This window comes from Urocitellus parryii, chromosome 3, assembly GCF_045843805.1.
Source record: "Urocitellus parryii isolate mUroPar1 chromosome 3, mUroPar1.hap1, whole genome shotgun sequence".
NCBI classification, from domain to species: domain Eukaryota; kingdom Metazoa; phylum Chordata; class Mammalia; order Rodentia; family Sciuridae; genus Urocitellus; species Urocitellus parryii.
Genome location: NC_135533.1, coordinates 165295222 through 165313209, shown reverse-complemented (window position 1 = coordinate 165313209; position 17988 = coordinate 165295222). Strand labels below are relative to the sequence as shown.

Below are 17988 nucleotides of genomic sequence, written 5' to 3'. Positions count from 1 at the left end.
CAAAGAGACCTTCCTAATGGTGTGGCTACGTGTGTATTAAAGACATTAGACCAAGATGTCACCAAAATAATTACTGAGTGGTGGTGTACACCTGAAATCCCAGGGGCTTGGGAGGCTGAGGTAGGAGAATTGTAAGTTCATAGCCAGCCTCAGCAACAGCGAGGTGCTAAGCAACTCAGTGAGACCCTGTCTCTAAATAAAATACAAAATAGGGCTGGGGATGTGGCTCAGTGGTTAAGCACTCTGAGTTCAATCCCTGGTACCAAAAAAAAAAAAAAAAAAAGAAAGAAAGAAAAAGAAATAATTACAGCGACATAGAAACTGGAGATCAGGAGCCTCAGATTGATCCACTCAGCTCAGATATATGTATCTTATTACATGAAATAAAATCCTTGCAGTTCTTCACATGGCCAACTAGTACCTGGCCTCTGTGGGTTTCTTCCAGTTTCGCTATTTTTTTTTTTTTTTAAACTGGCTTCAGACATTCTCCTTACATTCAGAGAACAGCTTTGAAAAAAAAAATCCTGGGTTGAATTCTGCTAAGTTACTAATTATGTTTAAGATAAGTACTTGGTTGAATTCAGCATGATTTTTTTTTCTTCAACAAATCGGTTCTATGTTTAGATAGTAATAAACTCCTCCAGTCTGTAGAACAACTGGCATGGTGGTCCCTTGCACAAGTCAGGATCATGGAAAAGGACCAGCAATGACTCAAAAAGAGATTGAGGTGGCATCACGACCCTGCCCTGTGACTTTGTGTCAGATCTTGGTTGAACCAGCCAGTTGTAGAGAGAATTTAGGGGAGAAAATGGAAATTTTGAACATTTACTGGCATGGGAACTTGGAGAAAGCAACTCTTTTTTGTTTACTCATTCTGGGAAAAGGGTACATAAGGAATATAAGCACAAAGAATAAAATCTGAAAGAATAAATATTCAGGTAATCATCTCAGAGTTCTGGGAACACAAAATTGAATTTTATTTTTCATCAGCTCTGCTTTCTGAATGTCTATAATACTTCATCATCATAATAAAAGGTATGAATCTTTCCTTCCCTTGGTCTCCCTCCTACCTCAATTCCTTCTGAAGTTCAGGAGGTGGATTGATTTATTTGCTAATTTGTTGCAGTTTTAGTAAGGGAGACAGAAACAGGCCATTTCAAAAATCCCTTGAACAAACAAGTAGTTCTAAGAGATGATGTGGATAATGAGAAATGATTTGCTATGCCAGTCTCTATTAATTACATTATATTTACTCCTCACAGCAACTATAAGAAATCAATTTTTTTTTTGATGGCTCACACCCGTAATCCCAGCAACTTGGGAGGCTTAGGTAGGAGGATCGAAAGTTCGAGGCCAGCCTCAGCAACGTAGTGAGACCCAGTCTCCAAATAAAACATTAAAAGGGGGTGGGGATATAGCTCAGTGGTAGAGTGCCCCTGGGTTCAATTCCCTCCTCTGCCCCCACCAAAAGCAGATATTGAGCCTCAGAAAGACTAAGAAATTCACCTGAGGTCCAACAGCTCAGAGGCCCAACAGCTCAGAGGTGGTAACACCAGGATTCTTCCTCCTGTCTGACTTACATGCAGGCTTTCCTCCTGACCATCACTGTTCTGCACAATTCAGAAAGACTACCAGGTTCCTGTACATCAAGGAATTCTAAGCATCTTAAGATGAGTTTAGCATCTTAAAGTGACAGACATCCTGACACACCATAGAACAGAGATGGAGTTCTGTTTAGCAAGAAAAACAGGGCTGGCTTTGGGCTGGGGTGGGGAGCATTTGCATTTCAATTAATGATGATGCTGATGAAGATGATGGTGGTGGTGGTGGTGGGTGGAGTTGGCTGACACTTACCAAAGGTGTCCTCTGAGCCGGGTGCAGCATGCCGTATGGCATGGCCTTTCAGCCTCACAACAACCCCACAAGAGAGGCTCTGTTTATTATCTAGATGAATCATCGGAGGCTCTGAGAGAGATTAAATACCTTGTCCAAGGTCACCTAGCTTGCAAGGTCTGAGATTGTCACACAGTAACTCCCATTTAGGACACTCTGGTCTGTTTACCTCTGATAGAGGGGATAACTCACTATTTCAGTGTCTACTATGTCATTTACCTGGATTTTCTTTAATCATCACCCCCAGAACTGCAACCTACATTTTTTGGAAGGTCACTTCTCTCACCTGGACATCTGGTGATGGACATGATGGCTATAACATTTTGCTCTCCTTGTAGCCTATTCTTCAGTACTTCCTGGAGCAAGATGACTCCTGCTTTGATTGACATCTGCTCTTGTCTGTCAATAAGGTCATAAAAATAAGGTGACCTGTGATTTCCTATACAAATACTGCCAGTATGTTTCCATAGGCAGATTTCATTTTTTTTGAATTACCCCCTTAAAGGGAAATAGTCACTCCATTCTTGTGCTGGACACATACACGATTCGAGAATGGAACAACAAATTAAAGTCTGTGCAAAGCAAAGAATACTGAGTAGCAGCTCCATCTGAATCTGACCGCGCTGCCTGATTAAGTTCTTAAAGGCAGTTGGGTAAAGGGGCCCTTTCCTGATCTGATAACTGCCAGGGAGAAGCCAAATGCGGAGTCAATCTGCAAATACTTAATCCTCCAGAAGGCAGATTAAGTGTATAATTGACCTAGATAATCCATGTATCATCTCCAGTCAAATGTTCCCTGGGTCCGGTTCACAATGACACGGGGGCCTGCAGAAAGCCAGTGTCATGCAGCATCACCACCAGTGTGGATTCCATCCAAGTTTGAGATGGCTTTTTAATCACTCATCTCAGAGCCTGTGAGGTTTAAGCAGATGAATTCACCCTAAGCACATCTCTTTTAATCCTGATTTTCTTCTCAGTCTGTGTCTTCAAGAAGTACAAGGAGGAAAGAAAATAAATTAATTTTTGTTTAGACCTTGAAAATCTTAGGTGCTTCTATTGATGATCTGATCTCTCATTTCAAAAAGCATGTTTTTGTTTTGGGGAAGATGTTGAATTAATCACTAGAGAAGGCGGGGGGGGGGGGTGGAGTGCAGGAAGCCATCTGCATGATTTATAGATACTCCAACTTGAAATCGCTATCTTCGAGTTATTTCTTGAGCTTGTGATTTTCTCCTTAGCTGCTGCTGCAGGAACATGGAGATTATTTCATATCCATGTTTTATATTTTCTTTAAAAATCAGCAATAATTGCTGAGGAGGGCAAGCTTCCCCTTGAGACTGATAGCAATCTGATTTCCTTTCAAAAATTCACCACTTTAATATAATTTCAATTCATTGTTATTGTACATATTGGAATATTCTCTTGATTTAAATCTCTGAATATTTTGTTTCTAAATAGAAGAAACTTACTTTGCAGCAAGTGAGAACAATATGCAACCATTCTTCATATATGATTTTTAGAAAAACAATATAGATTAAAAAATGTACATTTAAAATATCGTGGGTAACAGTTTGGAGATTCTTTTCTAATCAGTACTTTATTTTGGATTGGTTAGGTCCCATTTAAAGTTCATTATCAAAAAAGTATTGTTAGTGTTTTATGGAAAGACTATACAAACCAATTAGATCAATAAACAGGGAAACTCTTGTTGCAGGAAAATAATCTGGTAATGCAATATTATGTCCAAACGTATTTTGTCTAATAAAGCTAGAGTATGCTTGGTTTTAAAAAAAAAATTTTGTAAGATGAATTTGGAAAGCCTATTCTTACGTTACATAATAAAATAAAAATGCAGAACATCCCAAATAGAGCCCTGAATACTATGCCGATAATCTTCCCCAAGCACCCGTTTCTAGCCACAAGTACAAAGATGAGGCAGAGGAAGTGACTTCAAGATTACTGGATGCGGGGGGGGGGGGGGGGGGGGCTCGCTAAAACAGAACATGCACCGTTAAGTGACCAGCTATTATGCAGAATATTCCCAGATACAAACACACACTAAAGCCATCCAGCCTTTTCTCCAAGGGCACACTCAATTGTGCAAAAAAGGAAACAATCCAAATAGCAAGAACTCAAGGGATTTACCAGGTAAATAAAACTGAGACTTGAAACAGTTCAAAACACAACAGGAATTCTTAGAACATGCCTCTGAATGTCAGATGCCAGCAGAACAGAACCTGGGAATGACACCACAGAACCAACACCCCCCCAACAGCAAACAATCTCAGAGAGAGACAGATATATATATATATATATATATATAAATTTTTTCCCCTTCATTCAAAATGCTAATTTGCTATTATTCATTTTTGCCATTTATCAAAATGCAACAATTTGGAAGCAAAACCTCCCAGATCAACAAGTCTTTCTCAAAAGGTTTCTGCCAATTGTTTATAGGACCACCATCGTGAAGTTTAAAGAATAAGTTCGTTGCAGCCAGAAACATAGGGCAGCAGCTTTCAGGCCCCTTCTGCCTTGATGTTCCCACCCTCTTGTTTAGCTCAGTGGACACGAGTCTCCAAGAGCATCTATGCAAAGAAATAAACAGGATGCTTGAGGAAACAGAAGCCGAAAATAATCAAACATGTTGGTAATCTGATGTTTTGCTGCTAGATTATAGAAAAACAGTAAGTACTGAATTAAATTACTGAGGCTGCATGGTAATGAAGCTTTTTGAGAAGCTCTGGGTTTTGAAAATGACAAATGTTTTAAATCCCTGACAGATTCAATAACTTTTTTTGCACGACATCAGTTAGGTTGCCTAGCACCAACATATTCATTCTGTAAATTAGGGGATCAGGTTATTATTTGGAAAGAAGAAAAGTAAATGGCCAAGAAATTCGTATCTAAATAAGCTCCTGAAAATTAAAAAAAAAAAAATGACTGCTCCGTGGGGTTGGGAGAGATTTGTAGTCAATGGTCAGATTGGCTCAGCCTTTAAAATCACTAGGGACTCCATTGGGAAAACAAAATTGGGACAATAAGAAGGTCAATTGTTCCCAGGCTGTTGCTCATGCAGTGGAATATGTGGAGGAATCAGAGACACTTGTGAATTCCTGAGTGACCCTGAACATAACTGGCTCTCTGAAAAGCATCTTCTTAGTAATATTTCTTTCAGTTATCCATTCGCAGTCATGCCCAGGGGGTGGAAATGTGCCTGCCTGTGCCCACAGTTAGGCATGTCCACTTTCAACTTCTGAATCTGCTGCCAAGGCTGGACTCTTTACTTTTTTGCATCAAGAGTGGGTTGTCCCTTTCCTTAAAAAAGAGCCCCCAAAGAGATCATTTGCCTTGCTGGCTTTTTGCAAGACTACCTTTAAAAAGTTCTTTTCCCTTCTTCTACTTTGAAATTTAAAACAAAACAAAAAAGAAAAGAAAATAAAAAGAAAGAAAGAAAAAGAGGGGATTATTTCATATCCATGAAGTCTCAGGTTAAACTGCAGACGAAGCCTCCAATTCAGTACTAGGTGTTTTTGAAGTTCCAGCGAGATCATGGCACACACGCTCGTGCGGGGACATGCACGCACGCGCATACACACGCGCGCACGCATACAGGGGTGCACACGCATACGCGGGCCACACAAAACCGATAATCAGAAGATAACCGATCAAAGGAAAAGAAAAGAAAAGAAAAGAAAAAAGGCAACCTAGGCATTGAAAAGAACAATCCACAGGCTTCTTGAAAATTTGTGGTTTGGAATTGAATTCAGCCGAGAGGGGAAGAGTGTCCACACTCCTAACTGCAGACCCCGAGGGTGCTGCCTGTCTGTTTTCAATGCCTATGGGAGGGGGGGATTGTGCCCCAGATATATTAGGCTCAGGACTTTGATAAAGGCGCACATGCAGAGAAGGGAGAGGACCCGCTGGTGAGCTTTATGTATGTATGAGGCGTTCTCAGTGGATGTGGGTCATGGTAGAAGATGTACACAGGAAGATTATTTGATTCTAATTCATGCCACTTGATATAATGTGATAAAACATTTGACATGAGAGATAAGTTCCATTTTAATCCAAGAGAGGACGAGTGGGAATTAAAAAGTAAGAAGGGTTTTGTGGTGCAGGAAGGTGATGCGGGGGAGAGGGGTATGGAACACAGAGAGGGGACGATTGGGAAAAGGGGAGAAAAAAAAGAGAGAGAGAGAGAAGCCTTTTCAACACACTAGGAAAGCAAATGAGCTGGAAGACAAAGCATTTAAAAGTCAGAAGCTGCAGAATCCAAAAGCGGTGCCAACAATGAGCTCACTTAGCTATGGAACAAAAACACACACGCGCACACACACACGCACACACACACAAAAACTCAGTGTAAATTGGTGAACACAATCAAAGAAAAAATATAGAAACAAGGATTCCATAATAGACCAAAACATTAATGTTCCGGCTGGCACTAAAAATACAAGAAACCTGGACAGGAGGAGCTCACGTTTCACGAGACAGAAGTAGTCTGCACAATTAGAGCCACACGGAGACAAGGACATTGGCTTCCATGCACTCTGGCCGGGTCTCCACTGGCAAATTGGGGGAAAATGGGAAGCAAAATACCTGGCTATATTAAGCAACCCCATCTGTTTTGGTCTGAAAGAGGCAGGCAATTTGAGACCAAAGCAGATTCTTTTTTTTTTTTTTTTTTCTTTTTGCCTTGGTGGCTTGCTTTGCTGTGCAGATGTAGTCACAGTGGAAATAAGAAATCTGAAGTTTGACCTGGGTCTGGCAGCCCAGCGTCCTCACTTTGGAATACCTGCTTCTCCATGCATTTTTTTCAGGTGAGTGGGTGGGGGCAGGGCACCACTGTTCAGACAGGCACCTGGCCCAGTCACTATTGCCCAAACCCTGCCTTGATTTCTGAAAAGAGCAGGAAAAAGTGCTAATATCAATTCCTACCACTTTGCCAAAACCCAGGGCTAAGGATTTCTGCTCTTGTAGAAATGAAATCATCTTTGAAGCCATAATAATGTGACATTTACAGCACATCTGCACATCTGCATGCCATTCCACTGCTGGTATTGGGGAGGTAGCCCCCCCCCCCCCAGCTTCCCTCATGTGAGGCCAGATTGCAAGGAGGAAGATCAGGTCTTTGCCAGTTACAGATGCTGCCTCATAAGCTCCGTGCGGGGACGCGCCTGCGTGCTGTCCTACGTGTAACACACAGCCTTGGGACCGAGACACTGCCACACCAGGGGTGGGTTCAGAACAGACACACGACAGATAGGCACCTAAGGCAGAGGAAGAGGAAAAGATTTTGCTTGAAATCAGGAGCAATCCATTTTCTCAAAATGTGACTTATCCTCCTGTCTCTTATTTTGTCACATTTTGGAGGGTCTCCTCCTTGGTCTTCAAGGAGGAGAAGGCATTTACTTACATCAAATAACCTTTCTATATACATCTCCTCATTGACCTTATCACGCAGGACATCCTGAGAGTGGCGGACGAAAGTCACGTAGGCGTCGGCCACATCCATTCCAGGTTTCTGCAAAGAAACAGGAGAACATGAAAATGGGATTTGCAGACAGTGACTCTTCAGGGATGACCCATTTGTCCTGGCTCCCACCCGCAGCCCCTCCTAGCCTCTGCACCGTTTTGGCGGGACTAGGTTTGCAGCACACAGCCCAGACCGGTAGGAATTGATATTAGCCCTTCCTGTTCTTTTCAGAAATTAAGCCAGGCAAAAAGGAGAGTTGGAATTGCAGATTTTTTTTTTCCCTACAGTTAATTCTTTTTTTTTTTTGTTTTGTTTTCTGGCAATTTTATCTAATGGATGAATCTTCACTGTATCTTCACCAGAAATATTCTCTGGCTTTCCACTGAAACCCCCATGATGCATATGGATATTCTTTACTATCTGTCTCCTTTTCCTCTTAAAAAAGAAAACTATAATCAGGGGCTGTGGTTGTGGCTTAGCGGTAGAGCACTATGCTATCCTCAGCATCACATATAAATAAATAAGTAAAGATATTGTGTCCAACTATAACTAAAACATAAATATTAAAAGAAAGAAAGAAAGAAAGAAAGAAAGAAAGAAAGAAAGAAAGAAAGAAAGAAAGAAAGAAAGAAAACTATAACTCTTCCTGGCCAAGTCCGTTTTGGGGAATAGTTTAACCTGAGTATATAGAGTGAGAATTTGCTAATTAGTTTACAAAGTGGAGACATTAGTTTTTCTTTTCTAATGTAGCCTTAAAGTTGAAGATTAAAAAAAAAAAATCCCAAGAACCACAGCAAGCTAGGGGAGGAGGGGAAGATTTTTAAATAAATTAGATTTTCTAGAAAGGTAAGCAGGTGGTTCATCCAGTACTCAGGCAATGACTTATTGTAAGGAAGTAGAAGAAAAAAAAATCTCAGGATGTACACCGCTGGAGATGTCAAAATCAAAGTTATCTCCAAAGAAACCTATTAAAACACTGTAATATGGGTCATTAGCAGAACTGCCACAATCCCCTTAAATTTCCACAATAGATATGTATGTTTGCTAATAACTAAAAAGATTAGTTTTCATTACTGTGATTTACCTTAGATCACAAAGTATCATTTCTCTACAAGACGGGGACTGTCAGGCACTGCAAATTGAAGTTAGTTAACACTTCTGTGTAATTTCCAGGGTGAAAATGAGGAAGGTTTGGAAACAGTAGGACTGTATATTTTTTTCCCCCTCATACAAAGCAAACAATTATCAAGCAAAGGGCCAATCCCTGGCCCCCGGGATGCTAGTAACATTTCTTAACACCCGCTGAAACAATGACAAGGTATTAATTTGAAAAACAATGAGGACAACCCAAAGCCACAGTAGTCAAGTGTTATACTTTCAAGCAATTTTCAGCAAATGGATTGAGCAGGGTCCATGATGGTCCTATAATTGTTGCAGTTTTATGATACGAAACAATAGCGGTTCTCCAATGAGAGTGTCAGCTTATCAATTCCAAACTGGCACCTTTCCCCTCTCTCTTTGGCAGCCGCACATCAAAGGACATTCTCAGTAGGGATGGGGACCCCTACCTGGGGGACTTGAGAAACTTATTATTATTGTTTCCATTTCTTCCCTTGTGATACTTGTGGCAGATGCAGCCTTTTCCTGGGTGCACGCAGCCATCTTAGAGCTATGATCCAAAGCCAAGTTCAGCAGATCTATCAGGAACCCATGATGTTACAGACAGACATCTAGAAGGATGCTATTTTCATCATTCCTTCTTTCAACAAGGCTTATTGTCCTCACAGGAGCATTTCATTTAAGTTTTAAAAAAGCTCTGATTTAAAAAAAAAATTAGCTTGATTCATCTCACCCAGGTAGTTAAGAAGCTCTGTTGACTCTTATTTTTTTTTAATATTTTTTAAAAATCAATAGCTTAACATTGTACTATATATTTATTTAATTGTTTTTTGTCTGTCTTCTCCCACCAAACATAAGATACATGAATAAAGGACCGTTGGTCTGTTTCCTGTTGTACCTCCAGCTCACAGAATAGTGCCTGGCACATAGTAGGTGCCCAGTAAATAATTGCAGAGTGAACAAATCTATGAATGAATGAGCAAGTCCTACCTCCACCTCCTTTTCAAGTCCTACCTCCACCTCCTTTTCAAAGCTCTTCAGGCACACTGCATGGATTATTACTGAATCCACCTCCCCCCACCAAAAAAAAAACCCTTGGAATTTATGCAAATCATTAGACTTCTCTGGGCCTCAGTTATGCCACCTGTAAAATGGGACTAATAACAGGTTCCTGACTTACCTTCAAGGATTGTTATGATCATCAGCTAAAATAATGTATATGAAATTGTCTCAAAAGCCATAAATTGCAATGTCAACATCAGCCCCTGACTCCCCTTCCTGATATTATATCACACCAGGGCCCTATCTACTTCTTCAATCTACTTGAGACCCAAGATGTAAAAAGGGTCCTCAGTGGAGCTGTGTCAAGATGAAAATAATAAAGTCTGTGCACAGAATGTGTACTTCTCTTATCATAGTCCTCAGACTCTCACTCCCAACGACCTTCCTTTTAAGCTAGCTTCACATTCAATTCCAATGAGTTTTGTCTGTCATCCCTTGATGGGCCAGGAATGGGGCATGGGCAAATGGTGGAACCCAGGCGTGCTGGTAAGAAGGCCCTGACCTTTGCCCTGGTGTGCCAAGCATAAGGGACAAGGCTGCCAGACTGCACCCTGAGACACAAAGACTCTCTAATTACTGGAGTCTGGAACAAAAGGGGACAGGGTGAGCTGGCCCTGCACCATTGGGCCATTGAGGAAAGATTAAGTGATAGTTCCCTGGTCAAAAACCCAGGGATAGGTGCCGTGGTACATGCCTGGAATCCCAGCAGCTCAGGAGGCTGAGGCAGGAGGATCGTGCGTTCAAAGTCAGCCTCAGCAACTTAGCAAGGCCCTAAGCAATTTAGTGAGAACCTGTCTCTAAATAAAATATTTTTAAAAACGGATGGGGATGTGGCTCTGTGGTTAAGTGCCCCTGAGTTCAATCCCTGGTACCAAAAAACAAACAAAAACCAAAAACACCTCGAAAAAACCAAAAACAAACAAAAAAAACCCACACAGGAATAAAAATGCAGAAACGATGTATAATGCATTTTAAGTAGATTTCCAATCAAAACAAAATCTAAACTGTCGACACATAATAAGCTGAAAAGTATTTACAATTGAAAAATAAACTTGACTGGAAAACTGATACCATTAGATAAATTAAACTTTATATTACATTGCTGTTCATACACAACTTTTAAGAGACAGCTTATAAATGTGGCTTGGACAGAATCAGAATCTGACATAATTTTTAGAAAATATTTAAATACAATAAATATATATCTGTACAATTAACACCACCACGTGTGGAAGACATGATTCATGAATAAGTGATTCTGTGGCTTAGGAAAAATGGGACATTTCAACTTAGCTAGCCCCCATTGGGATACGTCTGAGCATGGGGAAAACAAACCCAAATTTTCAGCATCCCAAGCAAGCCCTGAGGATGAATGCAAATCTGCTACATATACCAAAAGGTTGAATCTTATATCTAAGACACAGAGAGATGCTTTGGGGATTATGCAATGGTTGGAATAACTGGTAGCAGTTCTTCTTTCCACTAGTGGGGATAATTAAGAGGCAAATCTCTAAAGTAATTGTTACTCCCTACACAGAACTCAACTAATAAATGATGTGCCAGAAACCTCATAGAGTGGCACAGATGAACTCAGACTTTGGACCATGACTTGAGAAATGATTGTACCCAACAGTTCTTTTTCTTCATCTCTTTCTCTCTCTCTTTTTGGTACTGGGGATTGAACCCAGGGGCATCTAACTACTGAGCGACATCGCCAGCCCTTTCTATTTTTCCTCTTGCGATAGATCTTGCTAAATTGCTTAAGGTCTCCATAAGTTGTTGAGGCTGGCCTCAAGTTTGCAATCCTCCTGCCTCAACATCCCAAGTTGCTGGGATTATAGGCATGCGCCACCATGCCTGGCTTTGTATCCAATGGTACTTAAACCTGGCTGCAAACAAGAAGGATCTAGAAGCTTTATAAACACTGATTGCCTATGGCCCCACCTCTACCTGCTGCCCAGAGATTCTGTTTTAACATGTCTGGCAAGGAACCTGGGCAGTAATACTTATAAAAGCTCTCCAGATGTTTCCATGACACAGCCAAGGTAAAAATATCACTGATTTATTCATTGGTTTCCAAATTTGTATCATGTATCAGATGAACATGAAGATCTTTTTAGAAAGAGATTTCCAGGCTCCCCTCCAGGACTACTGAATCAGAATCGCTAGAGGTGAAGTCTGGGAATCCCAATTAAAAAATGAGCAAAGAAACAAAACAAAACAAAAAAAAAAAAAAAAGAAAAAAAATCTTTGCAAGTTTTACTGCTGCATATTCTGGTTTGGGGGCTGCTGGTGATAGCCAGTACTTATGAACTGGCTCTCAGAAAAAAACAAAACAACAACAACAACAAAATTAGATAAACAAGCTCCAATTTATAGGGTCTGCCAATTCCCATGGTGTAAATGATCCTACTAAAGTTGATTGGGAGCTACCAGACTGCTGTCACTGAAGGCTGAGTCGGAGTGAGACATGTACTATTGTCTTTTAGGAGCTAATGCTGAAGACTCTGCCATCTCTATAAGCTCAGACTCTACAATCAAATTGAGAGCCTAGATCTTTTTGTTTTATTTCTTCCCTTGGTGCTGAGGATTAAACCCAGAGCCCTGTTCACATGAAGCAAGCTATTGCACCACTGAGCTACACCCACAGTTCTGTCTCTGGATTTCTACTCCCTACTGACTCGCCTGGTGAACTTGGGCATGCTACTTAACTTCTCTGTCTCAGTTTCCTCATCTGTAAAACAGGATGAAATTAATTAATCCTCATAGGATTGTTTTCAGAAATAAATGATAATTATCTACTACATGTAAACAATACTGGGTGCGGTGGCGCACACCTGTCATCCCAGCAGTTCAGGAGGCCGAGGCAGGAGGATCGCAGGTTCAAAGCCAGCCTCAGCAACCAGGAAGCACTAAGTAACTCAGTGAGACCCTGTCTCTAAATAGGATATGAAAAAGGCCTGGGGATGTGGCTCAGTGGTCAAGTGCCCCTGAGTTCAATCCCCAGGACTAAAACCCATCCCCCAAAACAAAACAAAAACTATGTGCATATTGTCTATGTGAGTATTGTACACTACTATTTTCCATAAAATGATTATTTATTCATCAGACATGTTAAAATATGATGAACTATAAAAGTACACATTGTTGAACTTAATTTTAAACTTTAACATTGTTCATAAGCAGTAATAACTGGTGCAGTCATGGGTTTATGTGCTAATCATATTTTCTGATACTAAAATCATGATTCAACTATGCAAATAAAGATGGGTGTCTATGTGCTAAAATCATCTTTCAGCAGGACATAGTGCTTAAGATCATTGCTTTAAATCTTACCTCTGTTGTTTACCGGCTGTGCTGCTTGGAGCAATTTAACATTTCTGGGCCTCAGTTTCCTCATCTTTAAAGTGGGGCACTTGTGAAGACTAAAAATAAAGAGCTTAAAACAGTGCCCAGCACATACAGTGGTAGTAATTATAGGTACCTTAATTACTTTGTTCATCTTCAATGGCAAATATATCACATTTGGGGACATACTGAGTGATTCATTTTTTTTTCCTCCATAGAGTGCAGAAACTGATAATTGTCTCTCTTTAAAAAAAGAAAAAAGTTGTAGATGGATAAAATACCTTTATTTTATTTACTTATTTCTATGTGGTGCTGAGGATCCAACCCAGTGCCTCACACATGCTAGGCAAGTGCTCTACCACTGAGCCACAGCCCCAGCCCTCTGAAAATTCTCTTTTGAGCTTTCCTATCCTAACAAGACGTTGAATACACAAATGACTAAATGACTGAGATCTGGACACTTTCATATTAATATAGAGTCCATTTTACCCCCTTCTTCACAATAAATATGAATCTGGCTTGTAAGAATTATTAAGCTGAGTGCACGCCTGTCATTCCAGTGGCTTGGGAGTCTGAGGAAGGAGGATTGCACGTTCAAAGCCAGCCTCAGCAACTTATTGAGGCCCTAAGTGACTTAGTGAGACCCTGTCTCAAAATAAAATATAAAAAAGGGCTGGGGCTTTGACTCAATGACTAAGTACCCCTGGTTCAAACCCTGGTATGAAGAAGAAGAAGGAGAAGGAGAAGGAGAAGGAGAAGGAGAAGAAGGAGAAGGAGAAGGAGAAAAAGAATTCTTATATTGAGCCATTAAAAATTGCTGATCTTGATCTTCCTTCGACTTCTCTAAAATGCCATTCTCATGTGGTTCAACCTAACAGCTTGGTAGCACCAATGGCTAGATCAAATTTCTCCATGTATGGGCCTTGTCTACGAGGTCACCCAGCCAGATCTCCATGTGGAGATCTCTCCTCTGCTTTGAGGGCTACAGAAAACAGACTGACATGCCAGATCTTTGTACTGGGAGATGAGAATTTCAATCTCGGTCACTGGTGAAGACCAGGGGAGGGCAGGGCTGACGTCAGCCATTCATCCTGACTTGCACTTTGGACATTGATACCATCGCATGCCCTTCTCTGATGACATGTCTGCTGAGTGCCAGGTCAGGTGCTGCCTGTTCTGCATTGAATTTGGTATTAGTATCTCCATTTTAAAGATGGAGAACCAGGGCCAGAGACTCCCCATGAAGCCAAAGTTTATACTTTAGGGCTTGACAAAGCCAATTGCTTAACTTCTTTGCTGTGGTTTTGTGAGCTTTTTCTATTCTCCATTCTTCTGCCTACACGAAGGAGTCGGAGGTCCCTTGATGAGAAGTATTATATGAATTCAAAGCATAATTATTGATTGCACATTCTTTCATTAAACAAACAAAATATATGCTAATGCTAAATTCACTCCAATTTTCCATTTTGTCTTCCTTAGAGGAATAAGCCAATAAACCATTACACACTTAGCTTCCTGGGGAAATGAATTTAAATGTTAATATAAATCCTTTTAGAAAAAAACAAATTTTAACAAATAAGTATTTGAACAAGGAGGGTACTTAACCACGTTCAGAATGAGAAATGCTCAGTACAAGACCCTTGGTGGCTGTTGAGATAAGCTCTCTAAATTTAATATTTTATAATAGACTCACACCTCTTTTGTTAGAAATGGAGAAACAGAATCATTTTCTTCCCTCCTTTATTGGAATATATTTAAATCTCTCCAATTTTATTTTGCTAATAGGCAGGGCAAAGTCTGTCTATAAATGTACCCTGGTTTATCACAGGTAATCCCATACTTTTTAGCATTCATGTATAGTACTTAACCTCAATTTAAATGTAAATTTTGGGCAACTTGGAGTGCTTTATCTGTGAACTTTGAGGGCTCTCGCCATTAATGAGGCCTGCACTAATTATAAGCAGTTTTTGTAAGGTTTCCTTAAAACAACTGCAGAACTGACCCCCAAATGAACAAATTCAGAATTTATTTGCTTTTAAAAAGATACTGTTTGGGCTGGGGTTGTAGCGTGGTGGTAGAGCACTTGCCTAGCATGCATGAGGCACTGGGTTCCATCCTCAGCACCACATAAAAATAAATAAATGAAATAAAGGCATGCTGTCTGTCTACAGCTAAAATATATATATATATATATATATTTTACTTACTGTATACATATTATATATATATAACTAATATATATTGTTTAATATATACATATATAAAAAAAAGATACTGGTACTCTTGTGCAAATTTCTAGCTCAGAGCTCTACTCTTAAGATGTTTATGTAAGGGGTCGGGTTGAGCAGGATGGAAACATAAAGAAAAGAACCAGAGAAATCAAGAAAAAAACAAGTGAAAGTGAGCTAGGTTTACCCTGCAGCTGGAACACTCTCTTCCTGGTGAAGGAAACCATACGCTGGTCTGAAAAAAGATCCTACTAACGAAAGGGTCTTGACTTCTCTCTTTCTGATGATCAAGTGGGGAATATACAGTTTAGCAGCAAGTAATGAACAGCACCAACAAAGCAAAGCCAAAACAAGAAAAAAAAATTCAGACAAAACAACAAACCCATGAAAAGCAATTTTCAAATACTCACAGGTACGTCCACATATTTGGAAGCTGCCTTCACCTAAGGAGGAAAGAAGAACGGAGGTGAGGCAGGTGTTTATGTTTAATGTTTTTGTTCAAACAACACCCAGGCACGCAGCACAGACAAGGGAAAACAAAAAGGTATGAAAAGATAAAATGTTTTCTACTAAAAAATAAAAAAATTGGGCTGGGGATGTGGCTCAAGCGGTAGCCAGCTTGCCTGGCATGCGCACAGCACTGGGTTCGATCCTCAGCACCACATACAAACAAAGATGTTGTGTCCACCGAACCACCAAAAACTAAAAAATAAATATAAAAAAATAAAAAAATAAATCCCTAGCCACTGCTTTGGAGGGAGAGAGAGAGAGAGAGAGAGAGAGAGAGAGAGAGAGAGAGAGAGAGAGAAAGAGCACACACTTTTACTGATTGAGATTCTGGGGCTGGTGTGGGAGATTTGCATTTCCCCCTATCTTTATTTTTATTTTCCTTTTTCTTTCTTTCTTTTTGTGGTTGGTACTAGGGATGGAACCCAGGGGCACTTTACCACTGAGCCACATCCGCAGCCCTTCTGTATTTTTCATTATGACATAGGGTCTTGCTAAGTAGCGTAGGGCCTCACTAAGTTGAGAAAGCTAGCCTCCAACTTGTGATCCTCCTGCCTCAGCCTCTTGGGTTGCTGAGATTACGGGTGTGTACCACCTATCTTTAAAAAGAAGAAAAATGACTCTAGCTAAACCCAAACGGATGGACAAAGGGTTCACTAGTCTAGAGAAGCAACTAAGATTACTGGCACTTCTTACACCTTGGGCCTTGGTGTAATTTGGCTGCAGGTGGCCTGGATTGAATCTGTCAGTTCTCAGGGTCCATTAACCTAGATCTTCAAGAGGAGGGAATGCAATGGGGTGAGTGAAGGACCCAGAGGGACATGGTGTCTGAGGGTCGGGTACCAGAGCCTTTCAAAACTGTCCCAAAGCTGCTATTATGCCTCATTCTGGTTTTAGGTGCTAAAACAAAACAAACAAACCAAACCAAACAAAAAACAGGTAGAAAGTGCAGGAAGTGGCTCTGTGACTCATTTTTAGTTTGGGGAGAGTGCATGTGGTAGAGAGTAATGTTTGGACATAGAGTTTGGAGTCAGACCTGGGTTCAAATCCAGCTCTACTGGGAACGGTGTGATCTTGGGCAGGTTATTTCATCTCTCTGAACCTTACTGGCCTCATCTGCAAAATGGAGACACTAATAATACCTCTCTCAGGGGTTGGTGAACGGGGGAGTGCACATAAAGTCCTGGGATATGGTGCCTGGGACACGCTGTAACTAAGGATTCATAGACACACGTGGGTGAGAGGCTGAGGAACTGCTGGGTTTGAGGGAGCGTGTTTGATATTCTGTGTGTCTCCGTGTGGCATGGAGGGACTGTATTTCTGGTTGGAGAGCATTTCCAGTTTTACCAGAAACTTCAGAGACTGCCGCGGGCACAGGGTAGTCAGAATATCTGCTGACGTTTCAGGGAGGTTTGTTTTTTACCATTTGGTTGAGATCGATATCAGTCTTCATAGCCCTCATCCAAATATGTCCCAGAAAGTCACCCTGAGGAGACCTATCCTCTCCCCTTTTCCCAGTGTCCCTTTCCAAACTTTCAACTCCCCCCTGATGGCAGATAATGAAGCCCTAAGAAAGAGTCCAAAACCAAGTGTCAAAATTGTGGTAAGTGTCCCAGCCAGTTGACCCTGGAGAAACCGTGTCAAGTTCATTAGCCTCGATGAGATTTCTAGAATAGGATAATAAAACCGTACTTTGTGCGGCTTATATGTGATCAAGTGAGAGAATATGGGAGAAAGTGCTTAGTAAACTTTAAAGTTGGTGGAGGGGGAGAATTCTTGCCAGCACCCAAATCATTCCTGTTTTCTTTGGTTTAAGATTCTCTAAGAAACCTACTCTTTTTTCCCCTCTCTCTTTCTTTCTTGTACCAGGCATTGAATCTGGGGATACTTAACCACTGAGCCCCATCCCCAGTCCTTTTTATATTTTATTTAGAGACAGGGTCTCACTCAGTTACTTAGAACCTCACTGAGTTGCTGAGGCTGGCTTTGAACTCACAATCCTCCTGCCTCAGCCTCCCAAGCTGCAGGGATTACAGGTGTGGGCCACTGTGCTGGGCTCTACTCTTGTTCTTTGTAGCACCAATTGCAATTGCAATTCAGTACCTTTTGTTGCATGTGTGCCGCCCACAAAATGTCATGAGAGCAAAAGTTGTATCATCACTCTTGCAAACAGTTATCTCCCTGTGACTCATGGGCTACCTGACTTTGAAAGGAAACTCAGGGAAAATCTGGGAAGGGAGGGACTGAGAGAAAGCCTGTGGCCAGTTCTGGCTTCAAAGTGCTTGCGAAATAAGCAGAGGAAAAGACCAGATTGGTCAACCTGAAAACCAACATAGGTATATTGAAAGCCTG

The 17988-nt window shown here is 40.9% G+C and overlaps 1 protein-coding gene across 14 annotated transcripts in view; it reads right to left on the bottom strand.

Annotated features, from left to right (window-relative positions):
- Positions 1-17988, bottom strand: part of Cadps (calcium dependent secretion activator) — a 476750-nt gene that overhangs the window by 31990 nt on the left and 426772 nt on the right. For all 14 annotated transcript variants that reach the window (XM_077795614.1, XM_077795616.1, XM_077795615.1 and 11 more), the window contains 2 exons: positions 15540-15572; positions 7313-7420 (listed from right to left, as the gene is read on the bottom strand). In XM_077795614.1, coding sequence (XP_077651740.1) covers positions 7313-7420; positions 15540-15572 — 141 coding nt within the window. The remainder of the gene's footprint in view (positions 1-7312; positions 7421-15539; positions 15573-17988) is intronic.